Source organism: Manacus candei, unplaced genomic scaffold (genome assembly GCF_025592945.1).
Source record: "Manacus candei isolate 608988 ecotype Guabito, Panama unplaced genomic scaffold, ASM2559294v1 h1tg000026l, whole genome shotgun sequence".
Classification (NCBI taxonomy): Eukaryota; Metazoa; Chordata; class Aves; order Passeriformes; family Pipridae; genus Manacus; species Manacus candei.
Genome location: NW_026138074.1, coordinates 4,864,740 through 4,882,448, shown reverse-complemented (window position 1 = coordinate 4,882,448; position 17,709 = coordinate 4,864,740). Strand labels below are relative to the sequence as shown.

Genomic DNA, 17,709 nt, shown 5'->3' with positions numbered 1-17,709 from the left:
CTTTCACTTATTTGTCAACCTCTCATTCAACAGCCTTGATATTTTAGTTCATTTTCCCTTTTCCTTTTAGACATCAGAGCAAGAGACTAAAGGTCTTCCCAGCAAAAAGGGTATTGTGCAATCTATAGTGGGTCAAGGCTACCACCGTAAGATAGTCCTAGCATCCCAGTCCATACAGAATGTTGTTTATAAGTAAGTATGTTTTCCATGGGTTATTTATTTCGTTGTTATAGCTTTGATATGTATCTGTTTATCAGAGGTTTTAAAAGTGGTGTGGAATAACTGTTCATTCATGTAGTGAAGAGAGAGGCGTGCTAAAATGCATTGTGAGTCCCTACTTAAACATCATTTTGTGCCTCCTCTGTGATGGCCAGCAGAGGGCTTAACTGTGTGTTCCTTGTAACTAAGAGGAGCATTAAAGCTTGAAATTGATTATCTGAAATTTATATTTCCTGCTTACTAAATCTGGCCTCTTTTTCTCACTTAAATCTTTATTTTTAGTAATCCACTTTACAAAAGTGCAGGAAGAATCTAGTTGTTCTGCCATAAAACTTCAGGAAGTGAAATCAGGGAAAACAAGAGAACTTCTTAGAATTACATGGTTGAATCTATTTGGGCATCGTGTTGTGCTTTCAATATGTAAAAATAGCAAGATACATGCATCCTCATAAGTTAAATTTGTTATATTAAAACATTATTTAACATTTTTAGGATAAAGTTTTCTCTGCATTCAGGTATTTCCAGAGCTTTGTTTTTATCTTTTAATTTAGTAGGATTGCTACTTACTGGTTAAAACTTCTGTGTCTTTTTAAGTGATGGGCAGTCCTCAGCAATACCTGTAGCCAGTATGGAGTTTGCAGCAATTTGTCTAAGAAATGCCTTGCTGCTACTGCCAGAAGATCAACAGGAGCCAAAGCAGGAAAATGGATCTAAAACTACTAGTCAACTGGGGGGAAATGCAGAAAACAGTGAAAGCAGTGAAGCATGCAGGTAAACAGAATTGGATATAAACCTTTTTTTTTTTGTCCAGAGTAACTCTGGGCTGACAGTCTGTGTCTGCTACTTATCCTGTTTGGCTAGCAGAAAAAAATAACATATTTGTAAATTGTCTTAGCAGTGTTGGCCTCTCCAAGGAAATTGTTTAGCTGCTCATTGTTCAATTGCTGGTATGCTAGTTTAAGAATAAAATACTGAGTTGATTCCTGCTATTCCTAACAACCTTATTAAATTAGACAGTGAAATTATTTTTTTCACTGACCATCTTTTTTTCTGTGCTGCAAATGTTATGTTTTCCCACACCCTCCCGCTGTGCATATTGGTATTTCTCTAATTGTAAGTGAAGTTTCACATGTTACAGTGATTTAGTGTGCATGTGCACGTGCACGGTGTACTTGATTCAATATATATATATAAATGTCTGGCAACTCAGTTGTAAACATTTCCCCGTGATCAGATTTGACATTCATCAGCCCTAGTATGCTTTGTTGTGTTTGTTTTAGACTAAAAATGGGAAATGAGATTTAGAAGGTAAGAAGGAAAGCAGCATGGAGCTATTGCTTAATAAATCGTATTTTACAAAAAAAGAGTTTAAGAAAAACCTTTTTTTTTGTCCTTAGTTTCAGAAAATATAACTTGTAGACAGTGTATGTCAAAGGAAAATGTCTTAATTTTTTGCATCAGTCCTGATGCATTCTGGACTTCCTTTTGAAGAGTAACTTTGAGCATAGTCTGCACTTTCATTACAGACTATTTTGAAAGGGAAAGTGTTACAATAATTAATCTGGAAAGTGTGTTAGAACTTGAACTACTTAGAGAGTAATGAAAAAACAAAGTGTTTTTGTCAGACCCAAGTACAGATAAATTTTAAGAAGTTAAAATCCATTTGTCACATGGCAGGATTTACTGCACACATGCTGTATTGCATAGGCACAAAGTGCATCCTTATATATTCAGAAGTTGACTGGACATAGAGTGGCTGTTACTGCTACAACAGTATTTGAAAGCTATTCTCTGTAACCCTTTATTTTCCCAGTTACAGTTTATCTTTTAAAGTGACCAATGATTTATGAAAGTCTGGGTGGGATTGTAGTTTGTTGTTGTTGTGGGGGGTTTTGGTTTTTGTTTGGTTTGGGTTTTTGTGGATTTTTTTTTTTGTTTTGGGTTTTTGTGGATTTTTTTTTTTTGTTTTGGGTTTTTGTGGATTTTTTTTTTTTGTTTTGGGTTTTTGTGGATTTTTTTTTGTTTTGGGTTTTTGTGGATTTTTTTTTTGTTTTGGGTTTTTGTGGATTTTTTTTTTGTTTTGGGTTTTTGTGGATTTTTTTTTGTTTTGGGTTTTTGTGGATTTTTTTTTTTTTGTTTTGGGTTTTTGTGGATTTTTTTTTGTTTTGGGTTTTTGTGGATTTTTTTTTGGTTGGTTTTGGGTTTTTGGGGATTTTTTATATTTTTCGGTGGTTTTTCTTTGGTTGGTTGGGTGGGTGGGTTTGTGGGTTTTTTTGTGGTGTTTTTTGTTTTTTATTTTTTCCTTGCTGAGGTTGGAGGTTGTGAACTAACTTCCCCTGGCAAGTATGTATGCAGCCTATTGAGACGAAGCTTCTCTTGTTTAACTGTGACTTCAGTTTTAAGCTTATGGGGCTCACTAAGGAGCAGTGATGAAAACAAAATGGTGGCCCTCATTCAGACAAACCCCCTTTCTTGTTTTTTGTTGGGGTGGGTTTTGTTTATTTTTGTAGGAGTGAAAAAAGGAAAACATGTCTTGTATGGGAAGATCCTTTACTACCTTCTGTTTTCAAAACCAGATGCTTCTTCAACTGAAAAAAAGCTAAAGAAAGGACTCCCTCATATCTCCCAGCGGTCACTGCCAATTGCAAAATATCCACAACAAAGGAGGCTGTTCTTGAATTTGTGTGTCACATTCTGAAAGGTTCTCTAAGGATTTGTTTCTTCTGACAAGGGAAGCTCTGTGAGAGAACAGTAAAACATATAAGGCATTTGAAGAAAATCACACTAATTGAACAGGATGGTTTTGAAGCAAATCCCACTAATTGAGCAGGCCGACTCTTAAGGCAAATTCTTATTCACAAGAAAACAGTGAACACTTTTAGTGGTTAAGGGTATTTTTTTAATCTAATTTTTGGCAAAGGCATTAAGTATATACTCTACAGCAGTATTGAGTATAGATTTCTTTGGAGTTTTTTTGCTATCTGGTTTGAAAGTCTAAGCTGGTGTTATCTTACCTGTTTGCAATAGACAGATATAAAACTCATCAATGAAAAAGTTCTCATTAAGTGGATGGACTCAGTTTCAATTCTGAATTTTTTTTTAATCAGTTTCCAAACCTTAGTGTCTCTCTCTGCCAAGGTACAGCTATTATCCATCTCTTCAATTCTCATTCCAGGAGGTTCTTTCAGCTTATTGGAAAGTGAAGTTTCATGCTCTTAAAATAGAATGAATATGTGCTCCCCCAAAAAAGCCAAACATAATTTTAAGACAGTGGAATTTTATTTTTTAAAAAAGGCATTTTGAAATAAAAATAGAGGGAACTAGGAGTCTAAAGAAAGATGTAGCACTTTGTGGGTTATCTTTCTAGAATATTTATGTAACTAGTTTTTAGATGTCTAGAGAGAGAACTAGTTTACTGCTTTTCTTACAGTCTGAAAGAAGAGGCTACAAATGCAGCGAATTCTGTGTCCCTCCAGTTAAAAATGCATATCTTACACTGAACTTCAAAAATAGCTCAAGGCTGTGGAGAATGGTGTGGGTTGTTTGGTCTGTCAGTCAAATCCTTTCTAGCAAATGTCCCACTTCTTCCTTCTCAAATAGAATGGTTAGAATAAGAGCACATACCTCAGTCTCTGCATTGCCTCAATTCCCTGTATTTTAGGCTGCAGAATTTGTGTCCTTTTAAATGGAGTGAATAAATACCAATGCTTTTTACACTGAGAATTTTTTAATTAATTACTATAATAAGTCATTCATTATCATTAATACACTGTTTTTATTCTAGCAATAAAAGTCATGAAGGGGATAAATTCATTGCAGCTCCTCCTTCTTCGCCTTTGAAGAAACAGGAATTAGAGAATTTAAGGCAAGTAAATAATATAAAATATTCACCACTAAATGAGCCTCCTCCTAAACTGTGATTCCCAGCTTTTTTTGTAGGCACTTGGCACGTTGCATTGTAGCTGTTAGCGTAATCTCTTTTCAAATGTGTGTGCTTCCTTTCTTCTGGGCTTTGAGTCTAAACAAGTAGAAGCCATCCAGAATTTCAATTTAGGAGGTAGATAAATCTACTTGATCCCACTATTGGAAGTTCGACGCTATATATTGGGCAAAACTAATATCAAGTTCCATAAACAACAAAACTAAAACCCTGACAATGGCTGTTGTCATTGGTGGAAGGGGATGGAAAGTATTGTATGGTACCTTTTCCCTTTCAAGCTATGATAAGGCTAGTTTGGAATTCATTCCCTGTGGAAAGCGGCATAGCTACTTTAAACCAATGAGAATGGTGTTCCTTTCAGCAGTTTGCATAAAATAGGAAACAAAAATGCCTCTATCCCAGCATTTGACTTTCTTACCATGGAACAACACTGGTAAAATTTGACTGTAGATTTTTTCATGTTCTCAAAGATCCTCAGACTACTTTTTCAGCAGTCATAGTGTTCTCCAAACAGAGTAACTTGCATGTGTCTAAATAAGCATGACATTATCTGGAACCTCTTTACTTGTCCACAACAAGATTATAATTTGCTGGCAATGTTAGTTATTCCAGGTGGCTGCCAGCCCATTGAAAATCTCTTACGATAGCGCTTGCACCTGTTAAGAAAAAAGAAATCTGTTTTAAGTTTCTATATACTGGTTTTCATACAGTAATTTCCCACTTGAACTCTTGAGCAAACACTCTGTTCCAGCCTAGCTCCAGGTAACTTGTATTTCATAATGACCAGCTTAACCTTTACTTTGCTCCCTATGTGTAGCAAATCTACTTGTATTCACTTAAAAGCACTTTAGAAGGAATCTGTGAGGAGATGCTACTGAGACCTTGATTATTTATTCTGAAGTGGTGCAAGTGTGCTACCCGAAATAGAAAGCGCTAGATTAAAAAAACAGTGATGTGGGTTGGTCGTGGGTTTTGTGGGTTTTTTGTTTTTGTTTTTTTTTTCTCTCCTCCTGACTGTTGAAAATGTGGCTGCCATGTGTCAAAATTACGTGGTGTCACTTTGTGATTATTTTTTTTTTTAATACGTAGTCTTTTCTTTCACAATCAGCTTTTGTTATCTACTGATGAAGTCTGACAACATATCAGAAAAAACCTATCAGTTTAGCAAGAAGTACACTTCTTGATGCAAGAACATCATATAAGGAAGGGAAAAGCATTGATTTATTTTTTTGCGCTACTTGCTTTGGTTTAATTTTGAGGACTTGAAATCCCTAGAAAGTGATTCTGCTGAAACTGTTTCTAAATTTCTGAAGATAGTTGTGAAAAGCAAAATACGTTACACTCAAATAGTAGACTTGTATGTATATATTGTATATAGTTAGAGTGTTCCTGTAGTCTTGCTCACTAAGGAACTAAGTGAGAAAATTTAAATTCTTGTCGAGTCAGGGAAAATGAAGAAAAAAATTCTGGATATTATCAAGGATTATCCTAAGGAATAAGTGTCTGTTGAATTCAGTTTTTCCCTCTTAAGTCACTGGACTGAGAAACCTCTATTGCTTCTAGAACTGAAACGGGCAACTTAAGTGCCCTTTTTTCATGATTTTGTGCAGTTGCACATCCTGGTAAGAGTTCAAAATGACTGAGTTAACTTTACCCCTGAACAGTTCTTAAAAAAGTTTACATGTCATATGTGTTGTTTGGTACTTGTGCCTGAATTCGTTGAGTGGACTGTTCTCATAATAAACAGTAATTCAATTGCAGGATTTTAAAAGTAACAAGCAGAAGTCTGAGTACACCAAACATTGCTAAGAATGTATGCATTCAAAGTAGAAACTCCAGATTTTTCTTCTGAGTTTCTTCTAAACAATTCTCCTCCTTGCTACTTCTCATCCTCCAAGAAGCCAACTCTATGGTCTGCTCTAAGCCTGTGTATGTTCCAGCACACCAGAAGAACCCAACACTGTTAGGGTACTTTGAGAGTAAAGGAGTTCTGGTAGACCACAGTGCTACATTTGGAAAATTTTTTGGATTTTATTATAAAAGTTAAGGTGGATAGCAACAGACTTCTTGTAATCTTTTTCTCCCTAGATTGAAGGTCTTTGTGTGAGAACGTTAAATTTACCCTTCAAAGCAGCTGGAAATAAAGGAATCATTTGATCACCCACTTTGTCTTGAATAGATTTGATCTGTAAGCCCTTGCTATAAGGCATGTGATCCAATTTGACCCTTTTTTTCTTTTCTTTGACTCTTCCATTGGCCATTTCAAGCCCATCATTATCCTTTATTTATTTTATTTACCTACTTATATTTTTCAAGCATATATACCTGGTATTGTATATGGTATTCCAAGAACATCACTGACATTGCTAATAACTTTACAGGTAAGTTTGTAAGAACTACCACTACCAACCAGTGCATTATCTCTTCTCCATACCTTCCCAGTTTCACCTTATTTCTCTGTTTAAAGGTTGCAGTGGTCTGTTTGGCCCTGTCACAATACTGAAAGCTTACAATGCTTTCAGTATTGTGAAATATTGATCAGCTTACAATGATCATCACCTGTAGCTGTTTCACACTTTTCTTCCTCACTCAGACACTGTAGTTCTTCCCTATCTCCCCTTTGCTGGTGCTGAATTTCCCCATTGACTAAGCACAGTCTGCATTCTGTATTTCTTAGCATTTTCTATTGTTTGCTTGTGTTGAAACATAAAAAGTAGATAGTTTGTATCCACTGTTGTGCTTAGTTAGGTATTTGAAATTACTTCAGGTTAGTGATGTTCTCAAATGGTTTATAAGTGTCATTTTTGGTAAGTTTTGAAGAACTAGATTGGCTCTGGCTCACCCTTTTCCTGAGAAATAAGGCAAGTCAGATGTGGAGTTCAGGTTCCATAAACTTGCAGTCTGTGTGGGCTGACAAATCTTGTTGCCTAGACCTACACAAGAGGCTGTTTGACATAATCTGGCAGTTTAAAAAAACATTTTTCTTTTTCCTACTGCAAAGGCAGTTTTATTTAGGGCATGCGGAGGCTCGGTGATGCTGGAAGTCTGCCGTGCTCAAAGGCGACCTGTGGAGTTTTGTCAGAATCCTGACCGGGGTGAAAAACTAGTTTGTCTTTTCCCTTGTGGTGCAATTCTTCTGCTCCGGTTAGCTGTCAGCTCTCCTGAGCATTTGGTTCAGCCAACTCAACAATGGATCCAAGTGTGCAGGAACATTACTGCAGGGAAGAAAACCTGGATATTTCCCTCTTCAGATGGCTGTTGCTGAAGAATTTTGCCAGCTCTTACGTAGCTTTAACAGTGACGAGTCCTTAGAGCAGAGGAGTAGGTTTCAGTTTTGCTGGACTTGCCTATGGTGTGATTGGAGCATGTCTTGCAATTGAATTTACACTTTCAGAAATAAAAATAGGCTTTAACAAAGTTGTGGGAAGTATAAAACACATTGATGTAAAGGGCAGTAGCAACCCACTCTGCAGGGCCTGGCTTGTCTAAGAGTATTTTGCTGGTGACACTCAGCATCTCTGCTGATTTGCACTGTGCTTCCTTGAGGCAGAGACAAAAAGAGGCTAGTTAGAAGCAGGCTGTTATTACAGAGACTTTGTTTCCCAGTTCCATCCCCCTTCCCCAGTCACAACCTTTCAGAAATATTTTAGGTTTGGGACTTGAGCTGGGGAAGCTTTCCTCTCCCTCTCTCAAGCTTTTGTGTGTGTTCAGATTTGATGTGACATCTGGGCACAGTGGAGAGGAAGTGGGGGGTAGGGAGAAACACTGGAGAAGTTTCTTATCCTGCTTGTGCATAATTAAGGAGCATGCCTCCTGGGAAAGGGGAATAAAGACACCCCAGGTCCTGCCACGAATTACATGACTTACTGCTGGACCGAAAGTGGGCTTGACAGTTGCCAGAAGGTTGGCATAATAATAGCCCTCCTACCAGCGGGAGAGGCGAAGGCTCTCCTCCCATCGCTCCCAACGTGAGACCCCACTCAGAGGATCCACTTGTTCTCCCTGGAGAAGAACAGAGTCCTGCTCACAGCAGGGTGTTGTGGACAGAGGCTTGTGCCCTGAGGACAAGGCAGGCTGCACTGAATGATGTTTTACCAAGTGGAAAATATCCCCAAGTGCTGTGTTTGGGAAGGGGGGGAGTTATTACAAAGTGTGAAGCTTGGCCTAATGATCGCATCCTGACGTTGGGTTATTGTTTGAAGGTGGAAGATGTGAGTAGTTCAGATTTCGTTACAGAAACTGGCAACGATTTTGTGGTTTTGGAAAGACAAAAAAGTCTGCGACAGCAACAAATGGCATGGATCAATCAGAATCTTGGCACCGGGTTACAGGTCTCAGTTGAGCACAAAACTGGAAACACCAAATTCTCCAGTGTTTAGTGTCTCCCTCTGTGAAGACACTGTACAATAGATGAGTGAAATATGTTACAGCTTAACTGATTGCTACTGTGTCTGTAGGTTGTGCCTTACTACAGACATCTAAAAATCTGCTACCCTTTGCTGCAGCAGAAGGTGAGGGCAGGGAAGTACAAATGAGAGTCCAAGGCAAAACAATAATAAGACCATAAGAAAGGGAAACTGTCCATGAGAAAAATGACACATGGTGAAGTCCCATCTTTTTTTTTAATCTGATATTTATGATCAAAACTTCAAAATCTTATTTAGCATACCATGGTGATCCTTGGTTTATACTGTAGAACAATTGAGCCCATGGGTAATGAACACTAACTCTTAAAATGATTATTGAAAGTTTGTGATTTATTTCTTCAGCACTTAACAAGAAAGAAAATTTAACAGCTGCTTTTGGAATCACAGAATTCTTCATTTAACATATTGTCTTTCTCCCCTTCCCTTTTTTTTTCTTTTTTTTTGTCTGTTTCCCTCCAGGTGCTCAATACTTGCATGTAGTGCTTACGTGGCTCTGGCTTTGGGGGATAACCTTATGGCATTGAATCACGCAGATAAACTTCTTCAGCAACCAAAGCTGTCAGGGTCTCTTAAGTAAGTCTGATGGGGTAATTTCTTCTTTCTCAGCCCTTCTTTTTGCTGGAGAGTTGAGTTGAAGCTTCAAATGTCTGTAGTTGCTTGCCAATTCAGTATCTGATGCAAAGAATTGCTTGGCTTGCTCCTGTTCTTGTTGAAGCCCTGACTGAATGTCCATTGACACACAGCAACATGAATTCCCTTCTTTGTGTATGAATTCCATGTAATTCAGAATCTATTGCTGCTTTTGTTGCTATTTTTCCAGCTCTGGGTCCTATGCCACAGCAGGACCATCAGGTCTCTGTCGTGATTCACTGTGGGATTGCACGTGCTTGTGTTGGCACAGCACAAGGGGCAGGAACGTGCAGCTGGGAGTAGGCAAACCAGCCCAAACCAGCATGCTGTTGAAAGATCACTATGAAACTACAGCCTTGGAGGGGAAGATTTGCTCAGTCACTTGGGTACCAGGTCTTGTGTGTGCAGGACTGTCGCTTCACCTGCTACCATTGCTTATATAGGTTCCATTCTTCTGTTTCTCTTCTTCAGCTCTCATTTGGCACTGTATTTTTTGAAGGATATTCAAAGCTTATTCTGTTTCTACCCACTAGTTGTCATACAGCTCTACAAATTCAAAAAAGGCAACTTTAGCCCCATCCTTCTGACCTTGTTTGTCCATTTATTACCTATGTCATACACAGGGTAAAATATAGCAGGGGTTTTAAGGTAGTAATATTTTTCAAAACTGGTTATGTACTTGTAGAAGGCAGGGTAACTTTTCTTATTTTTATATGCTGGCAGCATACTTTAAAAATGGTCCATGCCAATTAAATTTGTTGGCTCCTGTGCTTCAGACTACTGCAGGAGCTCATCTTTTTGCACAGTCATTGTACAAGCAAGATTTTTGAGGAGTTTGCAAGGTACCAGATAATTTTATGTTACCATTATGTAATGCAAGAAATACTAAATGACAGTTTTTTCGCGAAGACGAAGAGCCATATGTCTTGATCTCAGGAAAATAGGCTTTTTTAATTGAATCTGAAGACATTTAACACTTTAAATTATAGATATATCTGTATTCTGGGGTGGCTTTTTTTAATTCTCTGAGATAAACCCATACCAAGGTACTTTCTTTGTGGAATGGCAATTCCTGTGCATGGATTAATTGTCTTTACTGAGGTGCAGATTTTTTTTTTTTACAGCTTTAGTGCCTAAAAGCAGTAAATGGTAGAACTGGGTTATTTTGACAATACTTTATGAGCAAGTTAACTTCCATACAAGTGTTTCAAGTAATAGTTTCCATGTGCTCATGTTAAAAACTGCATTCAGTTTGTCTTGCATAACAAACTGTGGGGATTGCTGTGCTGATATTTGTACCTAACCCTTTGCTGTTGTAGGTTTCTCGGGCATTTGTATGCAGCAGAAGCTCTCATCTCTCTAGACAGAATATCTGATGCTATCACTCACTTGAATCCTGAGAATGTCACTGATGTTTCCCTTGGGATCTCTTCAAATGAGCAGGACCAAGGTTAATGCATCCACACTTCATTACAACTGGTTATGCCTTCAACAGCCTTACTGCTGTAACTTTCTAGACACAAATATGATGATGATTAAGACACTTTGTTTTAAGACCATAGGTTGTTCGGGGTGGGGGGTTGTTTGTGTTTTTGTCGGTGAGTTTTCAGTTTCCTGGCTTTAGTTCCTACTTTGTGTTTGGTGTGTCTTTTCCCTGTTCTTATGGGGTGGTTAATTCTGTAATGTAAATAGAACTGTATATTGTAGCATTCTAGCTTGTTTGAAGGGAACTTCAGAAAGCTGCTTTTAAGAAATGTGCAGTTATGGTTACGTTTGAGCTTCATACTGTCTCTTCCAGCCTTTTAGTCTCAAAACCAGGCTTTGGAGTACCAGTGAAGTCTACTTGAGTGAGAGAGAGAAGTGGGGAGAATTTAGTTAATCTATATCTTAATTTTCTTGATGGGTGTGTATTCTTTAAGAGAAAAATACTTCAGAGTCCATCTGTATAATGAAGTCTACAACAGCTCTGATTTCAGTGACATGTCTGCAGTTTAAACTTCACTGTACTCATCTGCAAATCTGAAACTGCAGCATTGAAGATAGGAAGTCTTAAGTGACATAAACTCTTGAGCAGATTGATATGTTTTCCCTCTTTAATGTTAGACTGTGAAGAGAGGAGCAAATTTGTATCTTTGTATTATTTTTGTAATAAGCTTTAAAAAAGCTCACAGAACATGATGGTTTTTGTGGTTTGGTTTTTCTTTTTTTTTCTTTGCAGGGTCTGACAAAGGAGAGAATGAGGCAATGGAATCTTGTAAGTACCAGCCACTGTATTCAGCAGAATACAAGAATTTACTTGGCCAGTTAGGAATAAAAGTGTAAGAAAATTTTTTTTTTTTATTGCAGCTGGCAAGCAGACCCCACAGTGCTACCCCAGTTCAGTCACGTCTGCACGAACAATGATGTTATTTAACCTTGGAAGTGCTTACTGTTTGAGAAGTGAATATGACAAAGCTCGAAAGTGTCTTCATCAGGTAGGAAAAACAAATCTCAAGGCAGCATTAGGGACAAATGTACTTCCTTCAAAGTGCCATTTAGATCACAGCAAATTCTGGTGATTTCATAGCCCAGGTCTATTTGTGGACTTTGCTGAGGTGGTGACTCTCTTCTATCTTTATGAACCAGTCTCTATTAGTTACATAAAATGCAGGATTCCAAATTTCTTACTTGTGTAAAAAGTTCAGCACCATCATAGGAAGCTTTTTCCCCCCTTAGGTCATATCAAAATAGGGGAACATGACTAGGAAGCCTTTTCACTTTTTCTAAGTTTGCTTGTTTGGATTTTTTTGTGGATTTTTTAATGGTCCAATGGTAATTATTATATTTTGGAGGCGGTTTTCTCCCTAGTTAGTTAATAACTCACCATCAGAGATACTATCTTTAGGGCTGTGAGAATAAACTGCAATTCCACTAGAAGTATGTTCCTTGTCTCCCTCTTGTCTCAAGAATTTTCAAGTACTGCTTTTGAAATGCTGTCTTCACTTAGCCTGTGTCATGTCACTTGGTCTTTCTCATGGCTGGGACTCACCTCTTTCAGTGATGATGTTTGTCTCTTTCTGCAGCCACTCCTGTCTGTCAGGAAGACTATTCGGATGCATTGTTGAGCTACACACAGCAATAGCAGTCTTCCAAATTACTTCACATTAGTTGTGTAGGTGAACAGATTCGAATTCTGTGAGGCTGTCAATTACTTAAGGCAGTTGTCCAGCCCTTTTTCCTCCTGAGGCTTCTTATGACGGGGCAGGTGTCTGTGCTCAGGCTCTGTAGCACCTGTGTAAAGCCCAAAGGAGTGCAAGGCCACCCATGGATGTAAAATATAGGTCTCTGCATCTATAACAAACTCATTGACTTCATAGCTGAAAAATAGTTGTATCTGGAAAGCTAATGAATGATCCTTGTTATTGCATTCTGAGCTTTGGAGCAGTGGAGGTTACCTCTTTCACCTGTTCTCTCACCAAGAAACCACAGTAGGCTGGCCCAAGAATTACAGATGCATAGGAACATAAGCACACAGCAGATGGTCTTGCTAATTAGTGTGAAACAGTCTTGCCGTGCAGATAATCAATCTTGTGGTCTCTCCTTGCATGCTTCAACCTGATAGAGTGTATTAGTTTGAAAAAATGTGATTTTAGTTAATGAATTATCTTCCTTGGTTTTGTTACCTAAGATGGTGGTAGCAATCTTGTCAAGGGACACTTTGTGCTGGATCTTTCTCTTAAGCACTTTTTCTCCCCGCCCTCTTCTTTTTCAATAAGGCTGCTTCACTGATCCACCCCAAAGAGATCCCTCCAGAAGCTATCCTGCTGGCTGTATATCTGGAATTACAGAATGGTAAGTCTGGAAATGTTCTGTCAACCTAAATTTTGGATACAAAGGGAAGAGGGCAGTAGTCATTATTCCTACTCTACAGAGAAATGTGCCAGTGTTTTGAATTATACCCTTTAGGCCCCGCCTCCATTTTAGACTGCTATGGATCCATGTATCCACACCTTCATTTCCACAGTTTATTGCTGTCCCGTTCTTACACACTCCACATTCATTGCCTGAAGTCTTCTATGCTTTGTGTAGAATTGGATAGCCTATTAAAACCCTTGATGAGGTATATACTATAAAGAGGATTTGAAAGGCTTTCCATTTAAAAGACAACTACAATCCAGTTTCCCAAAGAAGCCATGTCAAGGCCTGTGTAGCAAGTATAGCAGCAAAGCTTGTAATATTGACAACTCACTCTTCCAAAATGCTTCCTTTTGAAGGTTCACTGTGTTTGTATGGGGGGAAAAACTCTACATAATGGGAAACTGGAAAGGTTGCATCTGAATTCTGCAGTGTGAGCAGACTGGTGCAGCTGCTGATTGAAGCTGTCATGGTTGCAGATCTGTGCCCCTTGGGACTTGATATCCAAGTGTTGTGAAATGTTCTGTTCTCCTTCAGTTGTCTTGCATTGCAGGCAGACAGAGGACTCGAGTATTTGCATTCAGAATTGAGACTTCTGCAAAGCTGTTCTTACAAAGATATTTCTAAGTTGGAATTTTGGAAACCTTTCTGCAAAAAGATGTATGGAGCAGAAGAGAGTAGAAAGTGGGATTTACATCTCCCACCCCCTTTTAAGTATATAACAAAAAAAGACTGAAGACATTTTTTGTTCTATAAATGACAACAATCTCTTCTGAAACTAAAACTTTAGTGAAAGAAAAGTATTTGTAAGAGGAAGAAATATTCCTTCAGAACTCAGCATCTTTTCTCCTAAATTGTACAGGTTTAATTTTGAACAAAGAATAGGTTTTCCATTTATGTTGGTGTTTATTTGATGGGCCATGCATACAGTTGAAAATGAGGTTTCTTGTTTTAAAAATGTTTTATATACACCCTCAACATTTGCATTACTGTCTGCAATGTCACAATGTGAGGGCATTTTGTGAGAGATCTAGAGTCTAACAACACAGCTGGGAGAGGGAAGAGGTGCCCTTCAGGAATGTAGAAGGTGCTCTGGCATCTTCCAGCTCTGAGGTAAACAACTGATGTCTTCAGCCAAGAATAGGTAGACTCAAGCAGAAGTATTTTTTTCAAGTTAACTGTTTTCTAATGCTTTTCATGTCCATGTCAGCGTTTCACTGACTAGGAAGACTGCTGGAGTCTGTGGGCTGGGCTCAGGGCTGGCTCCTCAGCTCTGTCCCTAGAACAGCAATTCATAACTCATAGAATGGTATTTTGTTTTTTTAAATCAAATTTGTCTTGTAGGTAACACACAGCTGGCACTGCAGATCATCAAGAGGAACCAGCTGCTCCCTTCCGTGAAAACACTCTCTGACATGCGGAAAAAGCCTGTTTTCCAGCCAGTCCACTCAATCCAGCCCATTCAGATGCCAGCTTTCACTACTGTTCAAAGGAAGTGAGGTTGTTCTTCAACTTGCTGCTGCTGTGCCCATGAGGGCTTGGGATTTTGTATATTTTTTTAACCTAGGACACCTGAATACCCCAATTGCTGGAGTGTGTTTATGTAAATTTTTAATAAAACATATAACCAAAACCACTTGTTTTTAAAGGTTATTTCATGAACAATGAGAGATGGGTATCTGCTTTGAATGGGAGTGGCACTTTACTTACCAAGAAGAATTGGTTAACCAAGTGTGTAATTCAGCTCTTTTTGAAGAGAATGGGGGGAGGGAAGTGACTGGAAGGAGAAAATCATTTACTTGAACTAAAGTTCTTGAAAGACCAGTTGAACTGTTGTGTTGGCTGCTGTGTTTTAACATCTACGAGCCATGATATTATTCCTTAAAGAGGCCTTTGCCCAACTCGATGTAGCTACACTCCTCTACCCTGCAGCAGCTGGGAGTTGGGGCCCTGCCATTGCTGAAGCTGCCTCTTCAGCTGTGGGGGTGGATGATGCCTGAGGGAGAGTGTACTGGTGTGATGGGGGGGTGTCCTGGGTGGGGGGCTGTGCTGTTAGGTGAATGCCCCTTCAACGGTGCTTCCCTCTCACACTGGAGGGACTCTGACTGCTCCTCCTGTCTCTGTAGCAACACAGGGGGCAAGAGCTAAAAGGCTGTTTGCCGAAATAATGGATCAGCACCTGCAAAGCATTTATCAGTGCTGGGCAACAGTAGCACTTTAGCTGGATAGGGGCCTGTTGGCTTTTTCTTTTGGTTGGTTTTCTTCTCCCTGGTTTTCTTTGCCCAAAAGAAAGATGTAATGGTGCAGGTATAGTGGAAAAGTGCTTGGGCTGTAAGGAAAAGGTATTTTGGTTTCTGGTTGGGTTTGCTGTGGTGGGTTTTTTTTTCAAATGCAGCTTCCACTGTAGAGGAATACCTCTCAGGAAAAAAAAAAAATCTGCCTTTTACTCAAACCAAGAGTTTGTAAGATACTCAAGGACTCTGGTTACTCATTGCAAGCATAGGCAAAGCAGTGAGCCATCCTGCCTTGGGACTTAATGGGGGCATAAGATAATTGGTGCCCAGCATGGAGCCCAGCACCTCTCCTCACATTCCCTCCTGGGCTGTTTTGTGCTGTTCCAGCTATTTGAGCCTTTGCCCTGATAATCTCCTAGATAGAGCTGAGCTAACACTTTATCTCCTGGTGCTGCTGGCACTGTACTTTGCCTCCAGCCACCACCAAGAAAATCACTTTTCCAAGCAGCACCTGGGATGTGAGGCCTGCAAGTTCTGCGCTCAGTCTCGAGCACGAGGCAGTGCAGATGTGTGCAGCAGAGTAGTCTTGGGTTTGTGTCCTTGAAGAAACAAGCCACAACTGACAGAAGCAGAACAGTGAGTATTGAGCAATGTGCAAATTCTGGAATGAGCACAGATGTGTCTCCTGCAGGAAGCAGTACATCAGCAAGCTTGGGACCTGCTACTAGCCCTCCTGTTAGATAACTGGCTTCCCTGTTTTTCATACCTTTGAGAGCAACGATGAAGTAGCTGCCTCTTTCAGTAACTTTTCTATCACTACAGGAGGTGGCACACACCCTGTCCTCAGCTAGGGCCAAGCAGTTTAGAAATAGTAGCAGTTAAAAAAAAATCAGTAAAAAATAGGTAGAAATCGCTCAAGTCAAAGTAGATTGACTGACGAAATACAAAAAAGGTTAAAGATGCTCCCTGTGTGGTCCCAGGCCCTGAATAGAGAATATTCTTCCCTGCCCTTCCCCGCCCCCCAGGAATGCAGGGCATTCACATGCAAAAGATGCTCATGTCTTGCTCCAGCAGTGGCCAGCTCGGGCGGGAGCCATCCAGCGCTCCCCCCCTGCCCCCCCTTCCGGGCTCGGGGAAGGATGCAGTTGTGAAGGATGCAGTTGTTCCCCAGATAACACTGATAACACAGATAACATAACACAGATAACACAGATAACACTGCATCTTACTACAGCCGTATTTTGCATATGCAAGCCACAGCCTTTTCAACCCCAGCTCTCCCCTCTACTGCCTGCTCCTCTGCCCTAGGGCAGCTGCAGTCACCACAGCAGCTCCGAACTTTTCTCTCCTCCCCACCCCCGCGTTGCGACTCGAAGGCAGGGATGGATGAGTGGAGATGATGGCTTTCAGTTTTACTATTAACAGAGAGGAAAAAAATAAGTGTAAAAACACAGCTCAGGAGGGAGCAGTCAAGGACTTGGCTTCCTCTCTGGCACTGCCATAGAGCCACAGTCCACTTTCTCTTCCCTCTGTTTCTTTTAGGCTCTGGTAGTAAGGAAGTGAAGGTCAAGTAAAACTGCAAGCTAGCCTGTGATAGCAGCAGGGGAGAACAGGAGCAGCACAGGCTCAGCTGTGTGTTAAGTTAGTAAACTCATCAGTGCATATAATTTTGGTTTGGGCTACTTCTTAAAGGGAAGGCTGCCTGTCCCTTTCTCCCCCTCTCCTCCCATTACCCTGTGGCCATGCACTGGCTCACATTCCCACAGAAAGAGAAAGGGGTTGCATTCCCTTTCCCCCCACCAAGCACCAAAAGCCTTGTTGCTGCCTCAGCACAGTTCTTGCACCAGGGCCATGGGCATTGCTGTCCACTTCCTTGTCAGAACCTTTAGCTGAGCCCATGGCTCTGGTGCAAGAACTGGACAGCACTTGTTTAGCAGCACCCAGAGCCATTAGTGTTCAACTGAGCTTCTAGGTTCCAGCTGTTTTCAGGGAGAGAGCACAGAGGAGCCAAGGGAATACAGAGTAACACATGAAGCTGGACAAACTCACCTGGGCAGCCCTTTGTCCTCTTCTTCACAGGTCCTTCCCTCTCCCTCCCTCCCTTCAAATTGAAGTGTTCTCTGTACTGCTGACGTGTTGCCAGCTGCTCCAGCAGGAAGAGCAAGCAATGGTCTGGTCAAGGATTTTGATGGAGCCCAGCATAGTGCTGAGAGTCCTACAGTTGTTCAGGGCCAGAAAGCACCTCGGCTTTGAAGAACTAAAGCAGTCAGCACTTTCAGAGCCTGGAACCCACCTCCACTACTGCCCGTGCTGGGAATTCAAGCAGTGGCCTTAATTCTCAAACTTTACTTGAAGAGCATCTTCC

The 17,709-nt window shown here is 40.2% G+C and overlaps 1 protein-coding gene across 7 annotated transcripts in view; it reads left to right on the top strand.

Moving 5' to 3' along the window:
* Positions 1-14,743, top strand: part of CNOT10 (CCR4-NOT transcription complex subunit 10) — a 35,755-nt gene extending 21,012 nt beyond the window's left edge. For all 7 annotated transcript variants that reach the window (XM_051788983.1, XM_051788982.1, XM_051788986.1 and 4 more), the window contains 9 exons: positions 71-192; positions 814-990; positions 4,004-4,084; positions 9,046-9,159; positions 10,536-10,666; positions 11,435-11,470; positions 11,563-11,690; positions 12,972-13,047; positions 14,455-14,743. In XM_051788983.1, coding sequence (XP_051644943.1) covers positions 71-192; positions 814-990; positions 4,004-4,084; positions 9,046-9,159; positions 10,536-10,666; positions 11,435-11,470; positions 11,563-11,690; positions 12,972-13,047; positions 14,455-14,609 — 1,020 coding nt within the window. In that variant the 3' untranslated portion in view covers positions 14,610-14,743. The remainder of the gene's footprint in view (positions 1-70; positions 193-813; positions 991-4,003; positions 4,085-9,045; positions 9,160-10,535; positions 10,667-11,434; positions 11,471-11,562; positions 11,691-12,971; positions 13,048-14,454) is intronic.
* The last annotated feature ends 2,966 nt before the right edge of the window (positions 14,744-17,709 follow it).